The sequence below is a fragment of the Miscanthus floridulus genome, chromosome 9 (assembly GCF_019320115.1).
Source record: "Miscanthus floridulus cultivar M001 chromosome 9, ASM1932011v1, whole genome shotgun sequence".
Taxonomy (NCBI): Eukaryota; Viridiplantae; Streptophyta; class Magnoliopsida; order Poales; family Poaceae; genus Miscanthus; species Miscanthus floridulus.
In genome coordinates, this window is record NC_089588.1 from 28,947,751 (window position 1) to 28,967,699 (window position 19,949).

At 46.8% G+C, this 19,949-nt stretch overlaps 1 protein-coding gene and 1 pseudogene across 1 annotated transcript; one reads left to right on the plus strand and one right to left on the minus strand.

The window, feature by feature from the left end:
- Positions 1-6,420: 6,420 nt before the first annotated feature.
- LOC136481625 (protein TRANSPARENT TESTA 9-like) lies at positions 6,421-10,297 on the plus strand (annotated as a pseudogene).
- Positions 7,222-8,138, minus strand: LOC136481626 (BAHD acyltransferase DCR-like). Its single transcript, XM_066478962.1, has one exon. It carries the CDS (start codon positions 8,002-8,004, stop codon positions 7,318-7,320), a length of 687 nt encoding a protein of 228 aa, XP_066335059.1. The 5' UTR covers positions 8,005-8,138; the 3' UTR covers positions 7,222-7,317.
- Positions 10,298-19,949: the final 9,652 nt, after the last annotated feature.

Below are 19,949 nucleotides of genomic sequence, written 5' to 3' on the forward strand. Positions count from 1 at the left end.
AGCCACCGCCTGAGTCCGGTCATTTCCAGAGAGCTCCCCGAGCCTCTGATTTGTGATCGGATGTGTTCGCTCCTGCATGACCGAAAGTAGACCAGCTAGAGTCCGGTCGTTTCTAGAGAGGTTCCAGAACCGGTTTTTCGTGACCGGACATGTCCGGTGGCCTATGACCGGACCTAGGCCAGCGTCCGGTCAACACAGTCTATCTCTATTACTTGCGTCAGAGTATGTCACTAGTTGACTGGACACACCCACTGTGCGTCTGGTCCCTTTTTCTCTTCAGCATCCGGTCAAGGGACCGAGGACGGCCTTCACTGCGCGCCTACTGACCGGACATGGGGCCAGAGTCCGGTCACTACCCAAGGCAGAGTCCGGTCAATAAAACCGAGACCAATGAGTGAATACCAAAGAATACCAAGGAGACAATCAAGACACAATGATTGTTCTTCCAAGGTTCACTTGCTTGCCGGCAAGCTAGTCCCCATTGTGGCGATTCACTCACTTGGAGGTTCACACGCTAATTGGCATCACATGCCAAACCCTCAATAGGGTGCTACACAACCAACACAAGATGAGGATCACACAAGCCACAACCAATTTACTAAAGTACCTTTTGGCTCTCCACCGGGGAAAGGTCAAGAACCCCTCACAATTACCATGATCGGAGCCGGAGACAATCACCAACCTCTACTCGATGATCCTCACTGCTCTATGCCATCTAGGTGGTGGCAACCACCAAGAGTAACAAGCGAATCCCACAGCGAAACACGAACACCAAGTGCCTCTGGATGCAAACACTCAAGCAATGCACTTGGATTCACTCCCAATCTCACAAAGATGATGAATCAATGATGGAGATGAGTGGAAGGGCTTTGGTTAAGCTCACAAGGTTGCTATGTCAATGCAAATGACCAAGAGAGTGAGCTTGAGCCAGCCATGGGGCTTAAATAGAAGCCCCCACGAAATAGAGCCGTTGGCTCCTTAGTCCACTAAAAAACGAGGCGACCGGATGCGCCAGTCAGATCTACCAGACGCACCCTGCTAGCGTCGAGTCAACAGATGGCTGCCATATCATCCCTCTCTTTAAATGCTGAGTGCCTGATCTCAACAGTTAAGTGATGACCAAACGCAGCACAGTGCCAAGACCGGACGCACCTCTACCGAGTCTGATCGTTTCTAGAGAGTTCTCGAGAGAGCCAAATGACGACTGGACGCGTCAGTTCGATCATGACAGGACACAGGAGGGGCAGCATCCGGTCGAGTACAGAGAGCTCACAGAGCTGCTCAACTGATACTGAATGCGTCCGGTAGGTCACGATCGGATGCAGCATCATCGTCCGGTCCTTCTCCTCTTCTCTGCGCCGCCACGTCAGTGGGACCGGACGCACCCACCACGCATCCGGTCATGAAGTGACCTAGCGTCCGATCAAAGACCGATGCCAACGCCTTCATTGCTTCCACTGACTGGACGCACCAGTCCAGTTGAGGCCAGCATCCGGTCACTTACAGTGACCTCCTTTCGCCTCCGTCATTTCAGCAAGTTCTCCACCCTTGCGCAAATGTGCCAACCACCAAGTGTATCACCTTGTGCACATGTGTTAGCATATTTTCACAAATGATTTCAAGGGTGTTAGCACTCCATGATATCCTAAATGCATATACAATGAGTTAGAGCATCTAGTGGCACTTTGATAACCGCATTTCGATATGAGTTTCATCCCTCTTAATAGTACGGCTATCAATCCTAAATGTGATCACACTTTCTAAGTGTCTCGATCACTAAACTGAAAAGCTCCTATCAATTTCACCTTTGCCTTGAGCTTTTGTTTTTCTTTCTTCTTTTTCAAGTCCAAGCATTTGATCATCACCATGCCATCATCATTATCATGTGATGATCTTCATTTGCTTCATCACTTGGAGTAGTGCTACCTATCTCATAATCACTTTGATAAACTAGGTTAGCACTAAGGGTTTCATCAATTTACCAAAACCAAACTAGAGCTTTCAAATGCAAATGGCTAAGAGAGTGAGCTAGAGCCAACAATGGGGCTTAAATAGAGAGCCCCCATGAATAGAGCTGTTGGCTCTCTGTTCCCTGAAAAGTCAGGGCGGCCGGACGCACCAGTCGGATTGACCGGATGTAGGACCCCAGCGTCCGGTCCTTAGATTTTCACCATGTGTCCCCTGCTTCAAATGCTTATCGCCTGATCTCAACGATCAACAGTGTACTTAAGTTGTGACCGGACGCACCTCTGCGCCAAGAGCGGACGCGCCACCGCCTGAGTCCAGTCATTTCCAGAGAGCTCCCCAAGCCTTTGATTTGTGATCAGACGTGTCCACTCCTGCATGACCGGAAGCAGACCAGACAGAGTCCGATCATTTCCAGAGAGGTTCTAGAACTGGTTTTTCGTGACCGGACATCCAGTGGCCTATGACCGGACCTAGGCCAGTGTCCGGTCAACATAGTCTATCTTTGTTACTTGTGTCAGAGTACGTCACTAGGTGACTGGACGCACCCACTGCGTGTCTGGTTCTTTTTTCTCTTCAGTGTCCGATCAAGGGACCAAGGGCGGCCTTCACCGCGCGCCTACTGACCAGATGCGGGGTCAGAGTCTGGTCATTGCCTAAGGCAGAGTCCGATCAATAAAACCGAGACTGCGCTACTGATACACTACTGACTGGACGCTGCTCTCTCGAGTTCGGTCACCACGTGACCAGCGTCCGGTCACTGTTTCTCAGTGACAATCTCCTCCTTGATTTCACCAACTTCTCCACCCTTGCTCAAATGTGCCAACCACCTAGTGTATCACCTTGTGCATGTGTGTTAGCATATTTTCACAAACATTTTCAAGGGTGTTAGCTTTCCACTAGATCCTAAATGCATATGCAATGAGTTAGAGCATCTAGTGACACTTTGATAACCGCGTTTCGATACAAGTTTCACCCCTCTCAATAGTACGGCTATCGATCCTAAATATGATCACACTCTCTAAGTGTCTCGTTTTCTAAACCGAAAAGCTCCTATCAATTTTACCTTTGCCTTGAGCTTTTTGTTTTTCTTTCTTCTTTTCCAAGTCCAAGCATTTGATCATCACCATGCCATCATCATCATCATGTCATGATCTTCATTTACTTCATCACTTGGAGTAGTGCTACCTATCTCATAACCACTTTGATAAACTAGGTTAGCACTTAGGGTTTTATCAATTCACCAAAACTAAACTAGAGCTTTCAGAAGGGTCTCATGCTAATGTATAGAAGATCTGATTCCCTGCACATAGAGGGGTATACAGATTCTGATTATGCGGGAGATGATAGAAAATTCACATCAGGATGCATATTCACTCTCACAGAAGGAGCTATATAGTAAAAAAGCTCAAAACAAACCATCACTACATCGTCCACAATGTATGCCTAGTTTGTAGCATGTTATGAGGCCACAGGGCAGGTGAATTGGCTGAAGAAATTCATGCCTGGGTTGAAAGTGGTAGATGACATACATAAACCACTCAAGTTATACTGCGATAATAATCCAGCAGTATATTATGCTCACAACAATAAGTCAAGTGGTGCTGCCAAACACATTGACATAAAGTATTATGTTGTGAAAGACAAAGTCCAGGATCATATAATTAGTCTTGAGCATATAAGAACAGAAAAGATGCTCGTGGATCCACCTACAAAAGGCTTACCACCCAGTGTGTTTAGAGAACACTTAGCCCACATGGGTTTAAGGGAAAGCCTTTGATTTCTGGACAATAAGGGCCAAGTTGAGAATCTGTTTCAAAACAGAGAGGTGCATGGTAGCTGTTTAATCGGCAACTGACCGTGACGATGAGGCACGCTCTATGCACTGATCTGTGATGGAATGGGAACAAGATAAAGTAAGTAAGTTGAGTTTAAGTCATAAGGTGAGATCAAGGGGGAGAATGTTAGATGATCTCCACCAATGACCAATTGGGCCCTTGGATCTGTGCCCTGATCGGGGGCGCCCAACCGTTCCATGGTTAGTGGGCCCCCGTTGCACAACGCCATAAAAAGGGAGATGGGGGCTAGGGCACAAGGTACGAGGTTCACCTGAGCCGCCAGACGCCCCACCTACAGTCCCTAAACCCTAGCCGATCTAGAGAGGGGTGTTGCCAGCGACGGAAAAGCTCCGCCACCGGCCACCGCCCCACCGCGACAGCACCTTTACCGCCGGGCTTCACCGTGCCACCGTCAAGCAACCCCTTGGCCAGCTCGTCTTCTATGAAGATGGCCGATGGTTTGCACCTCCTCAATCTCTCTCTCTCACTATATCTGTTAATCCCGTACCAGTACATGTCCTAGGACTCACTATTTATTCTAAATGTAAGTACACATGCTAGATATATGGCTAGTTGATCCTGTAATAATCTATCATTCTGTGCACATCTGGATCGGAATTTGACTAAGATGTTCTGTAGTCATGAATTGCAATTGTCAACTATAATGAATAGCTATTTAACGTGTGGTTCAATAGAACTGTAAGGGCCGCGGTGATCATGCATGTACTGAATGGCCATGAACTGTAAGGGCCATGTGCTCCCTATTAGGACATGGGATATGTGATTGGTTGTTTCGTGCTACGTACTTATTGGTGTAATACATCTAATCTTAGGTGCCGGTGACGAGGTGACGATGTCAATGACTATGAAAACCAATGTTTGTGGTTGGATCTTAGTGTTGATATATATTTAATTTAAAACCATGCCTATCTAGCGAGGATAGTTGCTTCTGTTTTCAAATCATTATAGGGCGCCCGAAGGGTGCCTAATGTTCTAGTTTATATTAGAGCACATTTGGTTGGCGCTAGGATGGAGCAGGAGTTTAGAGGTAGGAATTTAGAGATCTTTGGTTTGCTATGTAGAAGTTAGGAGTGGGCATTTTTTCTAGAAGACCGAACCGAACCGAACCGAACCGTACTGAATTAAGCCGAACTGAACCGAAGTACCGATTTCTTCAGTGTTTGATGTCAGTGTCGGTTTAAGATTTTCTATGTGTTCGGTGATCAGAGTCGGTGGCGGTTTCAAATCATGCAACACCGAATACTTGACGAATACAAACCACCTAATTGTTTTCGGAACGACTAGCGCCCGAACGTTTGGACAGACGCCCGCGTTTGGACACCCCCGCGGCTGCTCTGTTTCCATTTGGGGTCAGCGACGACACAAAGGATGGATGGGGCATGGCAGCAGTGCGTAGATGACAAGAGCATGTGCGTTTGGCGCGTGTGGATATCGATGGCAAAGTGGAGCTCGCCGGCGACATGGAGCTCTGCAGCGCGCGGAAGGCGGCACCGCACGGAGCTGGGCGGTGATGCGCAGAGGGCAGGATGGGACACGACGACGGCATAAAGAACGGGAGGGGGAGGGCGGCAACTGTGCATAGAGGGCAGGGTGGGCGCGGTGACAACGCAGAGGACGGTTGGGGCGGCGACGGCGACGCGCAGAGGATGTTGGCTTCCGCACGGACGCCCTTGGGGTCCACGCTGCACATCGGCGATGTACTAATGAAACATGCCCAGATTACTATTGAAACATGTACGATAATGTTGCTGCAACATCAGTGATGTACTACTGAAACATGCCCAGATTATTGTTGAAGCATGTATAATATCGTTATTGCAACATGTGCCTGAAACACCCGCAACATGCTCTCGAAACACTTGAAACAATTGAAACATAGGATTGCAACATAGGCTTTCAAAGCAAACATTTCCTTGCAACACAACACTTGCAACATGCGCCTGAAGCACCTGCAACATGCGCTCGAAACACCTGAACCATTCAAAATATAGGCTTGCGATATACGCTTTTCAGAGCAACATCTCCTTCTGCTTGGGCGAACGGAGGCGCGCATCGACAGGCATAGCTCGATGTCGGTGTGTGGAGCTCGCTGGTGCCGCGGATCTCGGTGCCATGGAGCTTGCCGGCAACTCAGATCGCCAGATCTTGGTGGCGTGGAGCTCGCCGGTGGCACAGATCTCGCGCGGCGCGCAAAAGGCGACAGCACACGAGCCACACGGAGCTTGGTGACGGCGTGCAGAGGGCAGGGTGGGCTAGGCGCAACGACGCAGAGGACGGGTAGGGACAAAGGTGCAGAGAGTGGGGTGTAGCGCACGGACGATGAAGAGGAGGCGGCAGCTGCGCTCCGACGGCACGCTCATTTCGGAACGGTTAGTCCGTCCGCTCGGACGCTCTGGCCATATCATTTCGGAACCGATTCCAGCCGTTCGTTTCTTTGGCTACCGTTCATTGCTTTGCCCCCATGGCCCACCAATTGCGGAAAAGAAAGTTCGCCAACGAAGCAAACCGGGCCGAAAAGGATAGCGGAACCCAATGGCGAGGAGAGAAAAAAAAAACAGAAAAAGAAAAGAGAGTCGAAAAGGCAAAAAGCGAGCCCCCACGACCCGCGATCCACGCGCATCGGCAGCCGGCGATCGCCGCCGCCGCGGATGCGACGCGCTCCCCCTCCGGCGGCGGCAGCGTGGTGGCCCGCGCACGTTCGTGAGGGTCCCTCCGTCATGCGCCCCGGCTCCTGTGGCTCCGAGTCCGAGCTCGCACCCCGCGCCCGCGCCGATAAGGTCCGAGTTCGCTCCCCGCGCTTGCGCCATCGCCTCGGGGCGGAGCGGATCCGGATCCACCAACATGTGGCTTTTCTGGCGCACTAGGAACCGCTTCTCGCTCGAGGAGCTCCAGTATCAGACAGATCAGCTGCAAAAGGTTCATGTCGTCAACGAAGCTAATGAGGATTTTGTGATTGAAGCACTGAGATCGATTGCGGAGCTTATGATATACGGCGACCAGCATGGTCCATCGTTGTTTGAATACTTTATGGAGAAACAGATCATGGGAGAATTCGCTCGTATCCTAAGAGAAAATGAGAATTTTGCCCGCAATGTGGGCTTCGTTAGAATGCCTTTAAGTTGGTGGGCTTCACAGAATGTCCCTATGAAATATGTGTTTCACACTATTTTACCATTTCGTGTTTTTTCTAGCTTTGTAAATTTCTGACATCATCTTTTTGACCATGACCGTTTTACCCCTGTCTCCTTCTGCTTATCCTCTGCTTCTCACGGTCACGGCAATTTCACCTTTCACTGCCGTTCTCTCTCCGTCTCGACAAACATGAAAACAACACATCGCTGGAAAGAATACCCTCTCATATTTATTTCGATTCGTTTATCAGAGGACTAATCATTAACCAAACGCAAAAACTGGAAAGAACAGAACAAGTGTCTGTCTGTCAAAGGCAAATCGACTCCTTTTGCTCTGTCTGACATTGATCGGCCATGGGCAGTCAATTCTTCCCCACCGCCGGCGGGCAAGGTTTGTCCGGCGAGACGGCCGCCCAGAACTCGTCGTCCTGCTCCAGCAGCGCCATGTGCTCCGGCGTCAGCACCACCTCCGCGTCGATGCTGCCGCCGCCCTCCCGCCCTGGGTACAGCGACGCCTTCCCGTCGAACTTGTTGGCCCTGCCGCTGCGCGGCACCAGCGGCGTCCCCCAGCCGAAGTCGCAGCCGTACATTTCGAACCTCGGCGAGCTGCCCATCATGACACCGTTGGGGTCGAAGTACCTGAGCGTGTACACGACGGGCTTGGCCATCCACGCCGCCACGCGCGCCCAGATGTCGGCATCCGTGTGCGCCGCCACCGCTCGCCCCACGGCCGCCGTCGCCCACCCGTGGCCGCGCGCCAGCAGATCCCCCGCGGTCACCGCCTTTGTGGAGATGGCGTAGATGGTGTTGCCAAAGTACTTGGTTGGCAGCTGCGGGCGGAGGTGCGTGCGGTTGTTGATGGCGGCGCGGCATACGGTGGACTGGTCCGGCGCCTTGCGCCGCGCGCGGGTGAAGCAGTGCCATACCAGGGAGCTCAGCGCCTGGAACTTGGTTACGGCGGCCGCGCCAGCCGCGTCACCGGCCGCCAGGAGCTCCCGCCGCGCCCGATCCTTGAGCGCCTCCAGGGATTCCGCCGAGAAGTGCAGCATCCGCTCGCGCAGCGGCGGCGGGGACAGCCGCTCGATGAGCCCCGTGAGGTCGGGACAGGGGAGCACGACCGGTGGTGGCGGCGTAGTCTCCCGTTCTCCAAGTAGTCGAGACGGAGAGAGAACGGGAGAGAAAGGCCGTGACCGTGAGAAGCAGAGCAAGAGGATAAGGCAGAGGGAGACAGGGATAAAACGATCATGTCTGGTTAAAAAGATAGGGTCAGAAATTTACAAAGTTGGAAAAAACACGAAATGGCAAAATAGCGTGAAACACACCTTTTATATGGGCATTCTAACGAAGGTCACAAACTTAAGGACATTCTAGCGAAGCCCACTCCCTGTAAAGGCAAAATTTCCATTTTCTCGTATCCTAAGGATCTCTAATTTGTCAAAAGTGTCACTCCAGTTGCTGCAGACAATGGGCATCATGATCCAAAATCTGAGAGATGAACATTCAATTCATTACATCCTTAGCAGTGAGCACATCAACTTCTTCATCACGTACCCATTCGATTTTCGGATCGATGAGATGTTATCCTACTACATATCTTTTCTGCGGGCGATAAGTGGGAAGCTGAACAAGAGTACAATTTCTTTGCTGGCAAAGACGGAAGACGATGAGGTCACTTCCTTTCCTCTCTATGTCGAGGCCTTGAAGTTTGCTTTTCACCAGGGCAGCATGATCCGAGTTGCTATACGTACCTTGACACTCAATGTCTACCACTTTGGAGATGAATCTGTTAACAGATTCGTTTCCGTGTGCCTCTGTCAGACTATTTTTCAGACATGGTCCAGCATTTTCAGGAGCAGTGCGTTGACATGGATAAGTTGGTTGCACGCTCCTCAGGAACTGCAGATTCTTCTCTGCCAATGTCTTGTGTTGAAGATGCGATTGTGCAGATTGAAGACACGCTGTATTATTTCAGTGATGTTATATCTTCTGGTATTCCTGATCTTGAAAGGTTCATCACTGACAATATCTTGCAAGCTCTGGTGTTTCGGTTATTACTCCCGTCGTTGCAGAGGCAGAGCGCAGATTTGGACCTAAGTGTCACTACATCCATGTTTCTGCTTTGTTGTATACTGCACATTTTGAAGAATAAGGATATGGCAAGTACTGTCGCTGCTGCCCTTTTTCATCAACCTGATTGCCCTGATGAAACAAAGCAAGGGACACCTCCTAATGGGTATACATCTGAGCATGATAATTGCAGATCTGAGAATCATTGCACCACTGCCTCTGCTGTCGAGCAATCAAATGAGGATGAGCCAAATTCTCTGTCTTCTGTTAGTAGCAAATACTTGCCCAATCATTCACCGCCAAGTGATTGCTGCCATGGCAATACACCATGGGAACACTTGCTGTCCTATATCACACAAGGAGATGATTCACTAGCTTTGGGTTCATTGTGCTTATTTGCTACATTACTGCAGACGAAAGAACTTGATGAATCAATGCTGGATGCGCTTGGAATCCTCCCTCAAAGAAAGCAGCATAAGAAGCTTCTGTTACAAGCTTTAGTAGGTGAAGACCTTGCTGAAGGACAATTATTTTCGTCAAGCAGCGGTCTAACTGATGACAGCATTCGTAGTGATTTTGATATTTATGTAAGGAAGCTTCAGGTCAAATATGGGCTACAGTGTCACCATCCACGGCAGATGACTTCCAAAGCTCACAGATATCAGGTGCTCGATGCTTTGGTCGACCTTTTCTGCAGATCAAAGGTTTCTGCAGATGTTCGCTTGGTTGGTGGCTGGCTTTTCCGGCAACTGCTGCCCCATGGAGAGGAAGAATTCACTGCTTTTCATCTAAGACGACTAAAGGATTCACACAAGGATTATAGCTCAAAGCTTTCAGAGGAATCTGGAGGATGCTGGTGCGACATGCTTCTTCCTATCATTAAAGAGGCTTGGAGGAACTGCAAGAAAGAAATTGAGGCATCTTCTGTTGCCATTGCAGAGGGAGTCTATGAGATAGTTAAGCATTGCATTCTTGCTAGTTGTAGAATTACGAAAGCTGATGAAGACTGCCCAGAGGGAAGCCCAACCAAATACTTAGAATACCCTGCATGCATCTCCAAGGACATAGAAACATTTTGCTGGTGCAACCAACCAATGGGGGAAGAAGAGATCAATACTAGCAGAATGGAGGAATGCTCACACAGCTACACTGAACCGCTGATGTTGACTCATGACACGAACAGCGGTTGTAGAAGGCAGACTTTCAGCAGCTATAAGCTGCAACTGCTTACCCTGCTGAACAATTGCTATAAACTGCAACAGCTTAACATGCTGAACACTTGAGTTGAACATTTTGTGAAGCTTACAGAAGAGGATCAGGTTGCTTGGCCAGTTCCATGCATATACTAGGGTTGCTTCAGGACTATGTATTCAACTGTGCTTCAGTGTTTTCTTCTTTGGATAATTCGAATCACTTTGATTGATTTGAGTAAGAAATAAGATCAGCCCTACATTACCTGAGGAAAAAAAACACAAAATTCGCCACCAGTCCTCGTCATCGCCTTGTTAGTCTCTGGTGGCCACTGTGTTTGAGACTGTGAGTTAGGTAACAGTGATCCGATACGATTCCGTGTATAAGTGAAGTCTTGATTACTACAAGACTATATACAAGAAGATAAAAATTACTAAGGCTCTGTTTGAATGCAAATTATTTTTTAGTTTTTTTTTAAAAAAATACCATTGTTTTCTAAAATACTTTAGTTTGATTTTAATTTTGAGTGTCATATAATGTTTGGATGCAATAAGTTTTATGGTTTTGAAAACCAGAATACTACAGCACCTAAATAGGGCCTGAATCTTTGTTGACATGCCTATTCTAGAGAGATGTCAAATCACTCGTAGGAGTACATGCGAAATGCTCTGTATACATGTAACGGGAGTGGTTAGTAGTAGGGATGCAAATGGATGTCTCCAAATTATCCAAATATGTATCCGTTAAAACTTTTAATTGGATATCCATATTCGTATCTGTTTCTAATATGGATGTTAAATGGATGTATCTGAATTCGTTTTTCAGTATTTTTCTCTATCCGATTTCATATCTGTATTCGACAAAAATATAGAACATCAGACATTTATCAATATCGACAAAGAACAAGTAATAATAAATCTATTTAAAAGTTTTCTCTACGTAATTACTGATTGATTATCTAATTTTAACTTTTTTTTAGGAAACAGGAGGGGTTAAGTAGAAGCAACAAAGAGGGTTACAAGAAAAATAGAAGTAGAGAAAAACAGACAGGGAGGAGAGGGGGGATGAGCTTAGGAAACAAAAAAGGAAATAAAGAAAATCAAGTCTATTACACAAATTGAAAAAGTCTATATAACCCCCAACGTTTGGCATGATGTCTACTTCACCCCATGAACTACAAAACCATGTATTCTACCCCTTAAACATCTTCAAACAGTCTATTTAACCCCTTGAGGTGGTTTTGGACCCTGGTTTTGCTGACTTGCTGTCCATGCCGGTACACATTGACAACTTGGCACCCTGGACCAGGTGTCAGACCTCTCAGCACCTCTGTATTCTTCCCTGGCATTTCATCGAACAGCTCGCGCACGGTTGACACGCCTAGCCTTGACTTCTTGCCGAGCTTGATGGTGTCCAGATAGAGAACATGAGCAGCCATGGGCGCCACACGGAAGAGAGCCTCCGTGTGCGGTAGGGCGCGCTCCTTGAGATGGCGGGCGACCATGGCGGCGGCGTCCAGGCCCGGTGCCTCGTCGAGCACGACACGACACAAGTGGCCGCAGCGCCGTGCTGTGGTTTGGGAACTTGGCTGTAGCCGACAGCATAGTGCAGCCCGGTGTCCATGACAGACTGCGAGCGGTGTTCTCCGTATATAGATAAACCGCGCTGAGCAAGCTGATCATCAGAAGAAAGGAAGCGAGCGTACGGCACTACAGCAGAGCTGCGCGTGCCCACCATGTCCCAGCACGGCGGCTTCGGGGGCTCGGGGTCACCAGGTTACTGTATGCCACATCGTCGGCAAGAGAGTGCACCCACGTACAGCCACAAGCAGGAGAGTGCAAGGCCTCAGGTGTTGAGCGAGGTGCGGAGGCTGGTGGACACGTACAACGACGAGGAGCTCAGCATCACTGCGATGGGCCACAGCCAACGCAGCGCTCGCCACGCTGAACACGTTCAACATCGCTGCCAGCAGCTACAACGTGGCGCCAGTGACCGCGTTCGCGTTAGCTAGCCCGTGCGTCGGCAGCAAGGGCTTCAAGAAGTGGTTCGATGTATCCTCGAGTTGTGGCTCCTTCACGTCCGCAACGCCCGCGACGTCGGCGTGCAACTTGCGATAGCGACCGACATGGGGAAGTCGCCCTACCTAGAGACCCGAGCGGGAACAGAGACTTGGCACTACCTCGAGGTGTACATGCAAAGCATCGCGGACACGCAGGGAGCGGGTAGAGGCTTTGAGCTCGCCGTGGCATGGGACGTGGCGCTGGTGACCAAGGTGTACAACATGGCGCCATTGACCGAGTTTTGTAGTTCAGGGGGTGAAGTAGACACCATACCAAACGTTAGGGGGTTATATAGACTTTTCCCACAAATTGCACTAACCATAAGTCAACAGAAGGGAAATATTTCTTCTTGGCTCTCCAGAGGAGCTGGCGAAAGGTGACCCTGAAGATCTCTGAACATCGCGAACTGCTTGCAGGGATCACTCTGAAAATGATGTCGTTTCTGATTGTGTAGATGCTTCAACACATAATGATAATAATTTCCATGAAGAAAGGAACATTTAGCTGCCTTCTGAAATCCTCAAAAATCTGGAAAGGATTGAGGCAACAGTTTACTACCACGCCGATCAGTCCCTAGCAGGCTTTAGCTAACTCACAGTGATAGCGCAGAGAACACAATTGAAAAATGCCAACTGAAATTTTTTCTTTTTCAGTATATTGCCTGTGCTAAGTCTGATGAGGACATGACACCCATGCATATGACCATGTTTGGCGCATGGTATGGAGGGTTAGGAGGCCAGCAAAGGTGTCCAAGTCAAGAAGGAGGCCCGAGGCTAATTCGGTTCGAGTCTCCGAGGTGGAGGCCCAAAGCAACTAAAGTTTGAGCCCGTCTCGGAGTCCTGGAGCAGCACGTACTAAAAATGATGACCAGGTCGCATACAATGTCCGTTTTGGGCGCTCTTTATATGGATGGAAATATAATTTTATGGAGCTTCCAACGGCACCAGTCTCACCTTAAAATTCGATCGGAGTCAACAGGAATTGTAGAAACAAGTGGACGTCCAGAATCTGTTAGGGTGCTGCTCCACCGTCGGCGACAACTTAATTTAGAGGTGAGCTCGTTTTTAAGTGATCCTTTTCATACTTTTGAGAATAGATTGCTACCTATTGATGTTACATTAATTAGGAACATTGGAGAGTGTCATGAGGGACTTAGAGGAAGAGGTGGAGGCGATGATGACCAGCAAGGACGTCCAACAGAAACCGGAGGCCCAGTCCAATATGATTTCGAGTCTGCCTCGGCCTCTAGGACCAGTCTGCCTTAAACTGGTCACCTAGGACGCATCCGGACTCCGTTTTCGACGATCCGCATATGGTTGGAAAGTTAAGTTGATAAGGAAGCCAATCCAAGTGGTCTCACGTCAAAATCCCTTCAGAATCAACGGGAATCGTCGAAACAAGTCAGCGTCCAGAATCTGCCAGGGTGCTGCGACACCGTCTTTTGGTCCGTTGGACCGTGTATCGTGTTTGGGCCCATTAGAGGGCGCGTCCAGGGTAGGCGATGATCCTAAGACCTTTATAATCATACGCCGCCGCCGTCATTAGGTTTTGGGGTTTTGCTTAGATTATTCTGTCAAGAACAGTTTCGCCGTTCATCGGTTTGTGAGACCCAAACTTTGTGAGCTTAATCATACATCTGCAATTTGGTTGTGTTCTTTCTTTTTGCTTGTGTTCTTCGTTGTGCAGGCAGAGATTAGCCTTCTTAGCGAGGTCAACCTGGTCCGTAACTCGGTTGATAACCAGAGGAGTTGTGGTGCTAAGGTTGCAGGGTTCGATCTTTCGATCTGAAGCCGGATCGGTGTGTCATTCTCCGTCACAACAATAGTAACCTCTCACTACTACACAAACTTTACTGGAGGCGGGCGTTTTCGGTTTTCCATGGCGGGCAAAGCCGTCCGCCGTGGCCTAGAGGCCACGGTAAATCGTGGCTTAACCGCGGCGGGCGGTCTTGCCCGCCGTGGTTAATCGATTTACCGCGGCGGGCGGTGTAACGTGCCCGCCGCGGTAAATATACTTTTACCACGGCGGGCGCGTTAGGATGCCCGCTACGGTTAATCATTTAAAAAAAAACAAAAAAAACCAGGAGCCCGCCGGCGAGCCCGTTCTTGAGCCCACTGGCGAGCCCACCAGCGACGGATCCGGGCTTCCCACGGCCGCCACCACCTCGCCAGTCGCTCGCAGGGGACCATGCCGATGCCTCCTCGCGGATCCCGGTGCCTCCTCGCGGATCCCGCTGCGCCGTGGTGGAGGGAGGCCACCGCGCCGCCGCGTCCTCGCCCGCCGTGGTGGAGGTCCCAGCGTCGTGGCCGTGGTGGATCCCGGCGTCGTGGCCGTGGTGGAGATCCACCGCCGGATCCGGTCGCTCCACCGCCAGACCCACGGAGGAGGAGGGTGCAGCCGCCGAATCCGTGGAGGAAGAGGTCGCCGTCGCCGGATCTAGAGAGAGGAAGAGGGAGGAGTGAGGGAGATGGAGAGGAAGAGGGAGATGAACTCACTGGATTCTACGCCATCGTCGTTCATGGAGGATCCGTGGGGGAGGAGGAGGGCGTAGCCATCGCCGTCGTCCCGCGCGCCCTCGATCCGCCATCTGGAGGCCTCGCGCACCCTTGGAGGAGGCCGCCGACGGGGAAGGGAGGGACCGCCACCGCCGACGGGGAAGGGAGGGGTCCGCCGCCGTTGTCGTGTCGCTCGGTGCAGCGCCACCCTGCGTCGCTCTCCTCCTCGCGCCGTGCGCCGCTGTAGGGGATGGCCGTCGCGGCGGCGCTATGGAGGAGAGCTGCGCCGCGCGCCGCTGCCTGCATCGAGGGAGAGTAGAGAGAGGCAGAGGGAGAGTGGGGGAGGCGGAGAGCTGAGAGAGAGAGTGGGGGAGGCGGGGAGCTGACAGAGAGAGAGTGGGGGAGGCGGCGAGGGATGTGGGTGATGTGTTTCAGTGAAACCCTAACTCCCTCCTTTTATATTGGAGATGGCTATTGGGCCTCAGTTTGGGTCAGTTGGGCCTCCACATTTTAGGTGGCGGGCATTTTAGGACGCCCGCCACAGTAAATCGATTTACCGTGGCGGACGTCTTAAGGTGTCCGCCGCGGAAAATAGGGTATTTTCCGTGGCGGACATCTTAAGACGTCCGTCACGGTAAATCGATTTACCGTGGCGGGCAAAAATGCCCGCCTAGGGAAACCGTGGCATTTACCGTGACGGGCAAAAATAGGTGCCCGCCTCGGTGGCCTCCGGGGGGGGGGGGGGGGGGGGGTCGCGCAAAATCATTTGTGTAGTCCTTAAAGTCTGTCCTTAAGAGAAGCCAAAAGAAAACTTTGTGCTTGTGCTGGCAGGATGATTTCCAAATCCATTTAAAAATTGGGTGAGTCCAACTTGTTCCTATGAGATGACAATAAGCTCTCTTGGAAATGAAGATGGAGTTTCCCCATATGTATGTCCAGGTGTCTGCTCCATTTACCATCTGCAGATTCTGAAGCAGGTTTCAATCTGTTGGAATTGCTCTAAGGCCTCTACAGTGAAGGGAAGGTTAAACAGACTAGAAACTAAGTTAGTCAAGACTGCAGCTTTGAGAGAGATATCTTGTTTCTTGACAAAAGAAAAGAGCTTAGGGAAGGTCAGTTTTAGAGGTTCTTGCCAACAGTCTTCTCAGAAAAGGCAAGAAGAACCATCTGCCACTTACTCACTCCCTCCCAAATTAACTGACGTTTTGGGTTTCCGTGCCGTAAGTTTGACTAGATTTGTAGAAAATACGTGTAACATTTGTATCTTCAAATAAATTTATTATGAAAATAGATGCAACAATCTATCTAATGATATTAATTGTGTACCATAAATATTAGTATCTTTTTGTATAAAATTAGTCAAGGTTATTTCTCTGGAAGCGAGAACGATAGTTATTTTGGGATGGAGGGAGTATATGGAGGCCATTCCGTTAAATTTGTTCAAAAGCTTCAAAATGTCTCTCCATCAAAATGACCCCTTTTTGGTATGGTTTGGAAGTTTTCAATATTATTAATGATGCATTGAAACTATTTAATATTATATGTATAATAAATAATATTATAAATGATACATAAAGATTAAATTAATTTTAATAATTTAGTTTAAACCTAATTTATTTATTGTTGTAAATTATTTTAACACTTTAATATATATTTTTTATAGATATAAATTATTTATAATGTATAACATCATGATAAATAATAGGAAATAATTTCCCTATTATATAAATAACAATTGATTAATTGTTTTTTAGTTATTAAATATTTATTGATTAATTTAGAAGTGTACTTTAATTTTATTTCGCTTCAATTATTGTTGAACTTAGTAGTATAATTCTAGTCATGTATGTTAAATTTAACGATATGCACTTTGAATTGAATTGAGTAAATATCCGAATAGAATTCCGAATTCAAGATATTCATTTTGTATTCGTATTCGAAGTCGAATTAAAATATGGTAAAAGGTGATATCCGGATCCGAGTCCATACGAATTCGATCAGTTTCCATGCCTACCCAGAAGAGATATGAATGTTCCACCTAACTGTTTTTCTATTTTATGGTTTAATGGTTATTTTATATAAACATGCATGTGGGCTCAAACGAGCCACGCATACAGAAGTAGAGAACAGTACAGGCGCCCATGATATTCGAGATTGGGTAACTGATGCGAATAAAATAGTTTTGAGACCATAGGGTGGATTGGTGTCTTCAACTACTGCAGCCTACTAGAGTACTAGCTAGCTAGGTTAGTCAAATTAGCGTCAAGTTCACAAATTTGTCTTTTATACGCTAATTGATTGTTGTTCAACTAATGCAAATTTCTGCAGGAGCAGATTACGTGGCATATAGAAACACCATTAAACAAACTTCAGTTAGGTAGGATCTTTTAGATATAGAACCTACACCTACCTGACTTCGAGCATTATGACTACTTATTTATTTAGTGTTAATTAACCAATATATATACTCTCTTTATTTTAAATTATAAGATACTTTGGCTTTTCAGTTTTTACTATACATTTATATATACACTGTCTAGATTAGTAAAAGCAATGTATATAGGAAAACTAAAATGCTTATAATTTAGAACGGAAGGAATATTAGTTTATAATGAGGCACTTCTTGTATAGTGACTTTGTCGATCTCAGTTCTCAAGGTATGTTGGCAAAATCCTTTGAAGTGCTTGTAGTGGTATGGTGAACGTATAGAATCTACATCTATACTTTGAAAAATGACATTTTAATGTTCCAACCAAACAACCTCAAATAACTACATCCGAATTACTGTCTCTGTTCTAAATTATAGTATTATTTTTGGTTTTGTCCTAATATATATATAACTTTCAACAAGTTATAGAAAAATGCAAACATCAATTCTGTTTTATTAGATTCTCCATGAAATACATTTTGAAAGATTATTTTTATTTAAATTTGTAGATGTTAATGTATTATTCTAAAACTTGGCTCAGAGAGATTTGACTTATTAGGACAAAGGCAAAGTGAATTATAACTTGAAATTGAGGGAAATAGAGCATCTACTAAAATCCATAGTCTTAAGTGGGTTTAAAACTTTAGATTATCTACTATCCCTACTATTAGATACTCGTGTTATGTACTGAAAATAAATGATGCCCAAACATAAATAAATTTTCCACCTTTCATCTTAACTTGAAACGTTTCGACGGAATTAGTTGATAGTTACTCCCTCCGTCCAAAAAAATGACGCTATGGGATGCGTGTTTGTCAAACTTTTTCAATTTTGATTAGTTTTATAGAAAATATTAGCAACATTTGTATCAGTAAAAAAAATTATTATAAAAATATATTTCATGATTTATCTAATGATACTAATTATGTATTATAAATATAAATATTCTTTTATATATAGTTGGTCAAATTTAAAAATATTTAACTTCTCAGAGAGTGAGAATGACATTCTCTGTGAGAGAGGGAGCATACAACTTAATACTTGAACACTTTTATCATTGCAATTGTTCTAGGTACACATCACTGTAGGGTCGAGATGGCGGACTAGAAGGGGGTGAATAGTCCTTTCTAAATTTAATCGCACTGGCTAACCGAAACAAATACGGAATTAAAATAATCGATCTAGCCAAGACTACACCCCTCTATAGAAGTTCACAAACACCTTATAAAGATCCTAGTTAGGCAACAAAGGTGCCGGGCTAGCTAGAGCTCACCTAACCAATTCTAAGAGCAAGGTTACTCAAACCTATGCCACTAGTATTTTGCACACCGGAGAGCTCCTACACAATCCTAGTAAGCAAAAGCACAAAGTTTCTAAGCTCACTAGCAATGCTCAATAACAAGGTAACCAATGTCAAATTAGAGAACGCAAGGACTTAGCTACACAAACTAAGTAATGTGACTAACAAGGTTACGCAAACCAAATTAGCCACGCGAGCTACTTCTATGCTACACAAGCAAGAAGGTAACTACTAAGCTACACAAGCTAACTAATTACAAGAGCAACTATACAAGCACAATGTATATGAAAGTAATTACAAGCTTGTGAAAGGGGATTGCAAACCAATGGGAAGAACAATGTTGACACGGTGATTTTCTCCCGAGGTTCACGTGCTTGCCAACACGCTATGTCTCCGTTGTGTCTACCACTCACATCGTGGTTCGACGGCTAATTGGCATCACTCGCCAAGCCCGCACGTGAGGCACCGCAAGAACCTACCCCGAAAGTGATAGTAGCTCAATGACATGCTCAACTAGAGTTGTTCTTCGCGGCACCTGCGGGGCGAGCACAATGCTCCTCATAAAGCTCTTCTCCGGAGCACCGCATAAGCTTCTTGCGGGCTTCGATGGAGACCACCACCAAGCTATAACATCTCGGGTGTTAGCCTTGCATAACTTGACTTGCATAACATGAGCATGATCATCAAGCATTCATAAATAAGCATTTACAATTGAAACATTAGATTGAAACATCTGCAACATTTGCTTGTTATCGCATGTTTCCTTGAACGTATGCAACTTTTCTCATTATTTCATGTCTCCATGTGTATATGCATATGATCATGAGTGTATACATGTAGATGGTTGATATGAGTCACAAAAATATATTGGCAATACTTAGGTTAGCAAATAGAACATGGTTCATGAATGTCACTTCCCATGATCAAGCCCTTAAGTCACGTTTCATGTGATTACACTAAATAGCTCTATGAGTGACTAATACATGAAATGATTGTATGACCTTGCAATTTTCTTAAACATGTTTATAGTATCATTATGAACACCTTTGATATTCATGGTTAGGGGTAAATAGGTCATTAAGCCATAGTTTGAAGTGTATCAACATTTAAATGTGACATGTTTGACCAAGTTTGAACTAGGTGTTAGGGACCTTGCATGGAGGTGGTCACTAAAGCAAAGTTGTAGTATTTGATATAAGGAACAACTTTTATTTTTGGGTCATTTACTGATTTAGCTTCTAACATGCTTGAATTGGGATCACAAAAATCATCAAATCCCTAATTTCAACACTTAGCAATTTTTGCTAAGTCCTTTGTGACTAACAGACTGACAAGCCGATCTTGGGGGTGATCTAACTTGAATTTGGTTGTGAATTGGAACATGATTCCTTGACAAGAGTTGTAGCTGGTACATTAGGCTTCAACTTTGATGTACGAAATTTTCGCTGAAAGT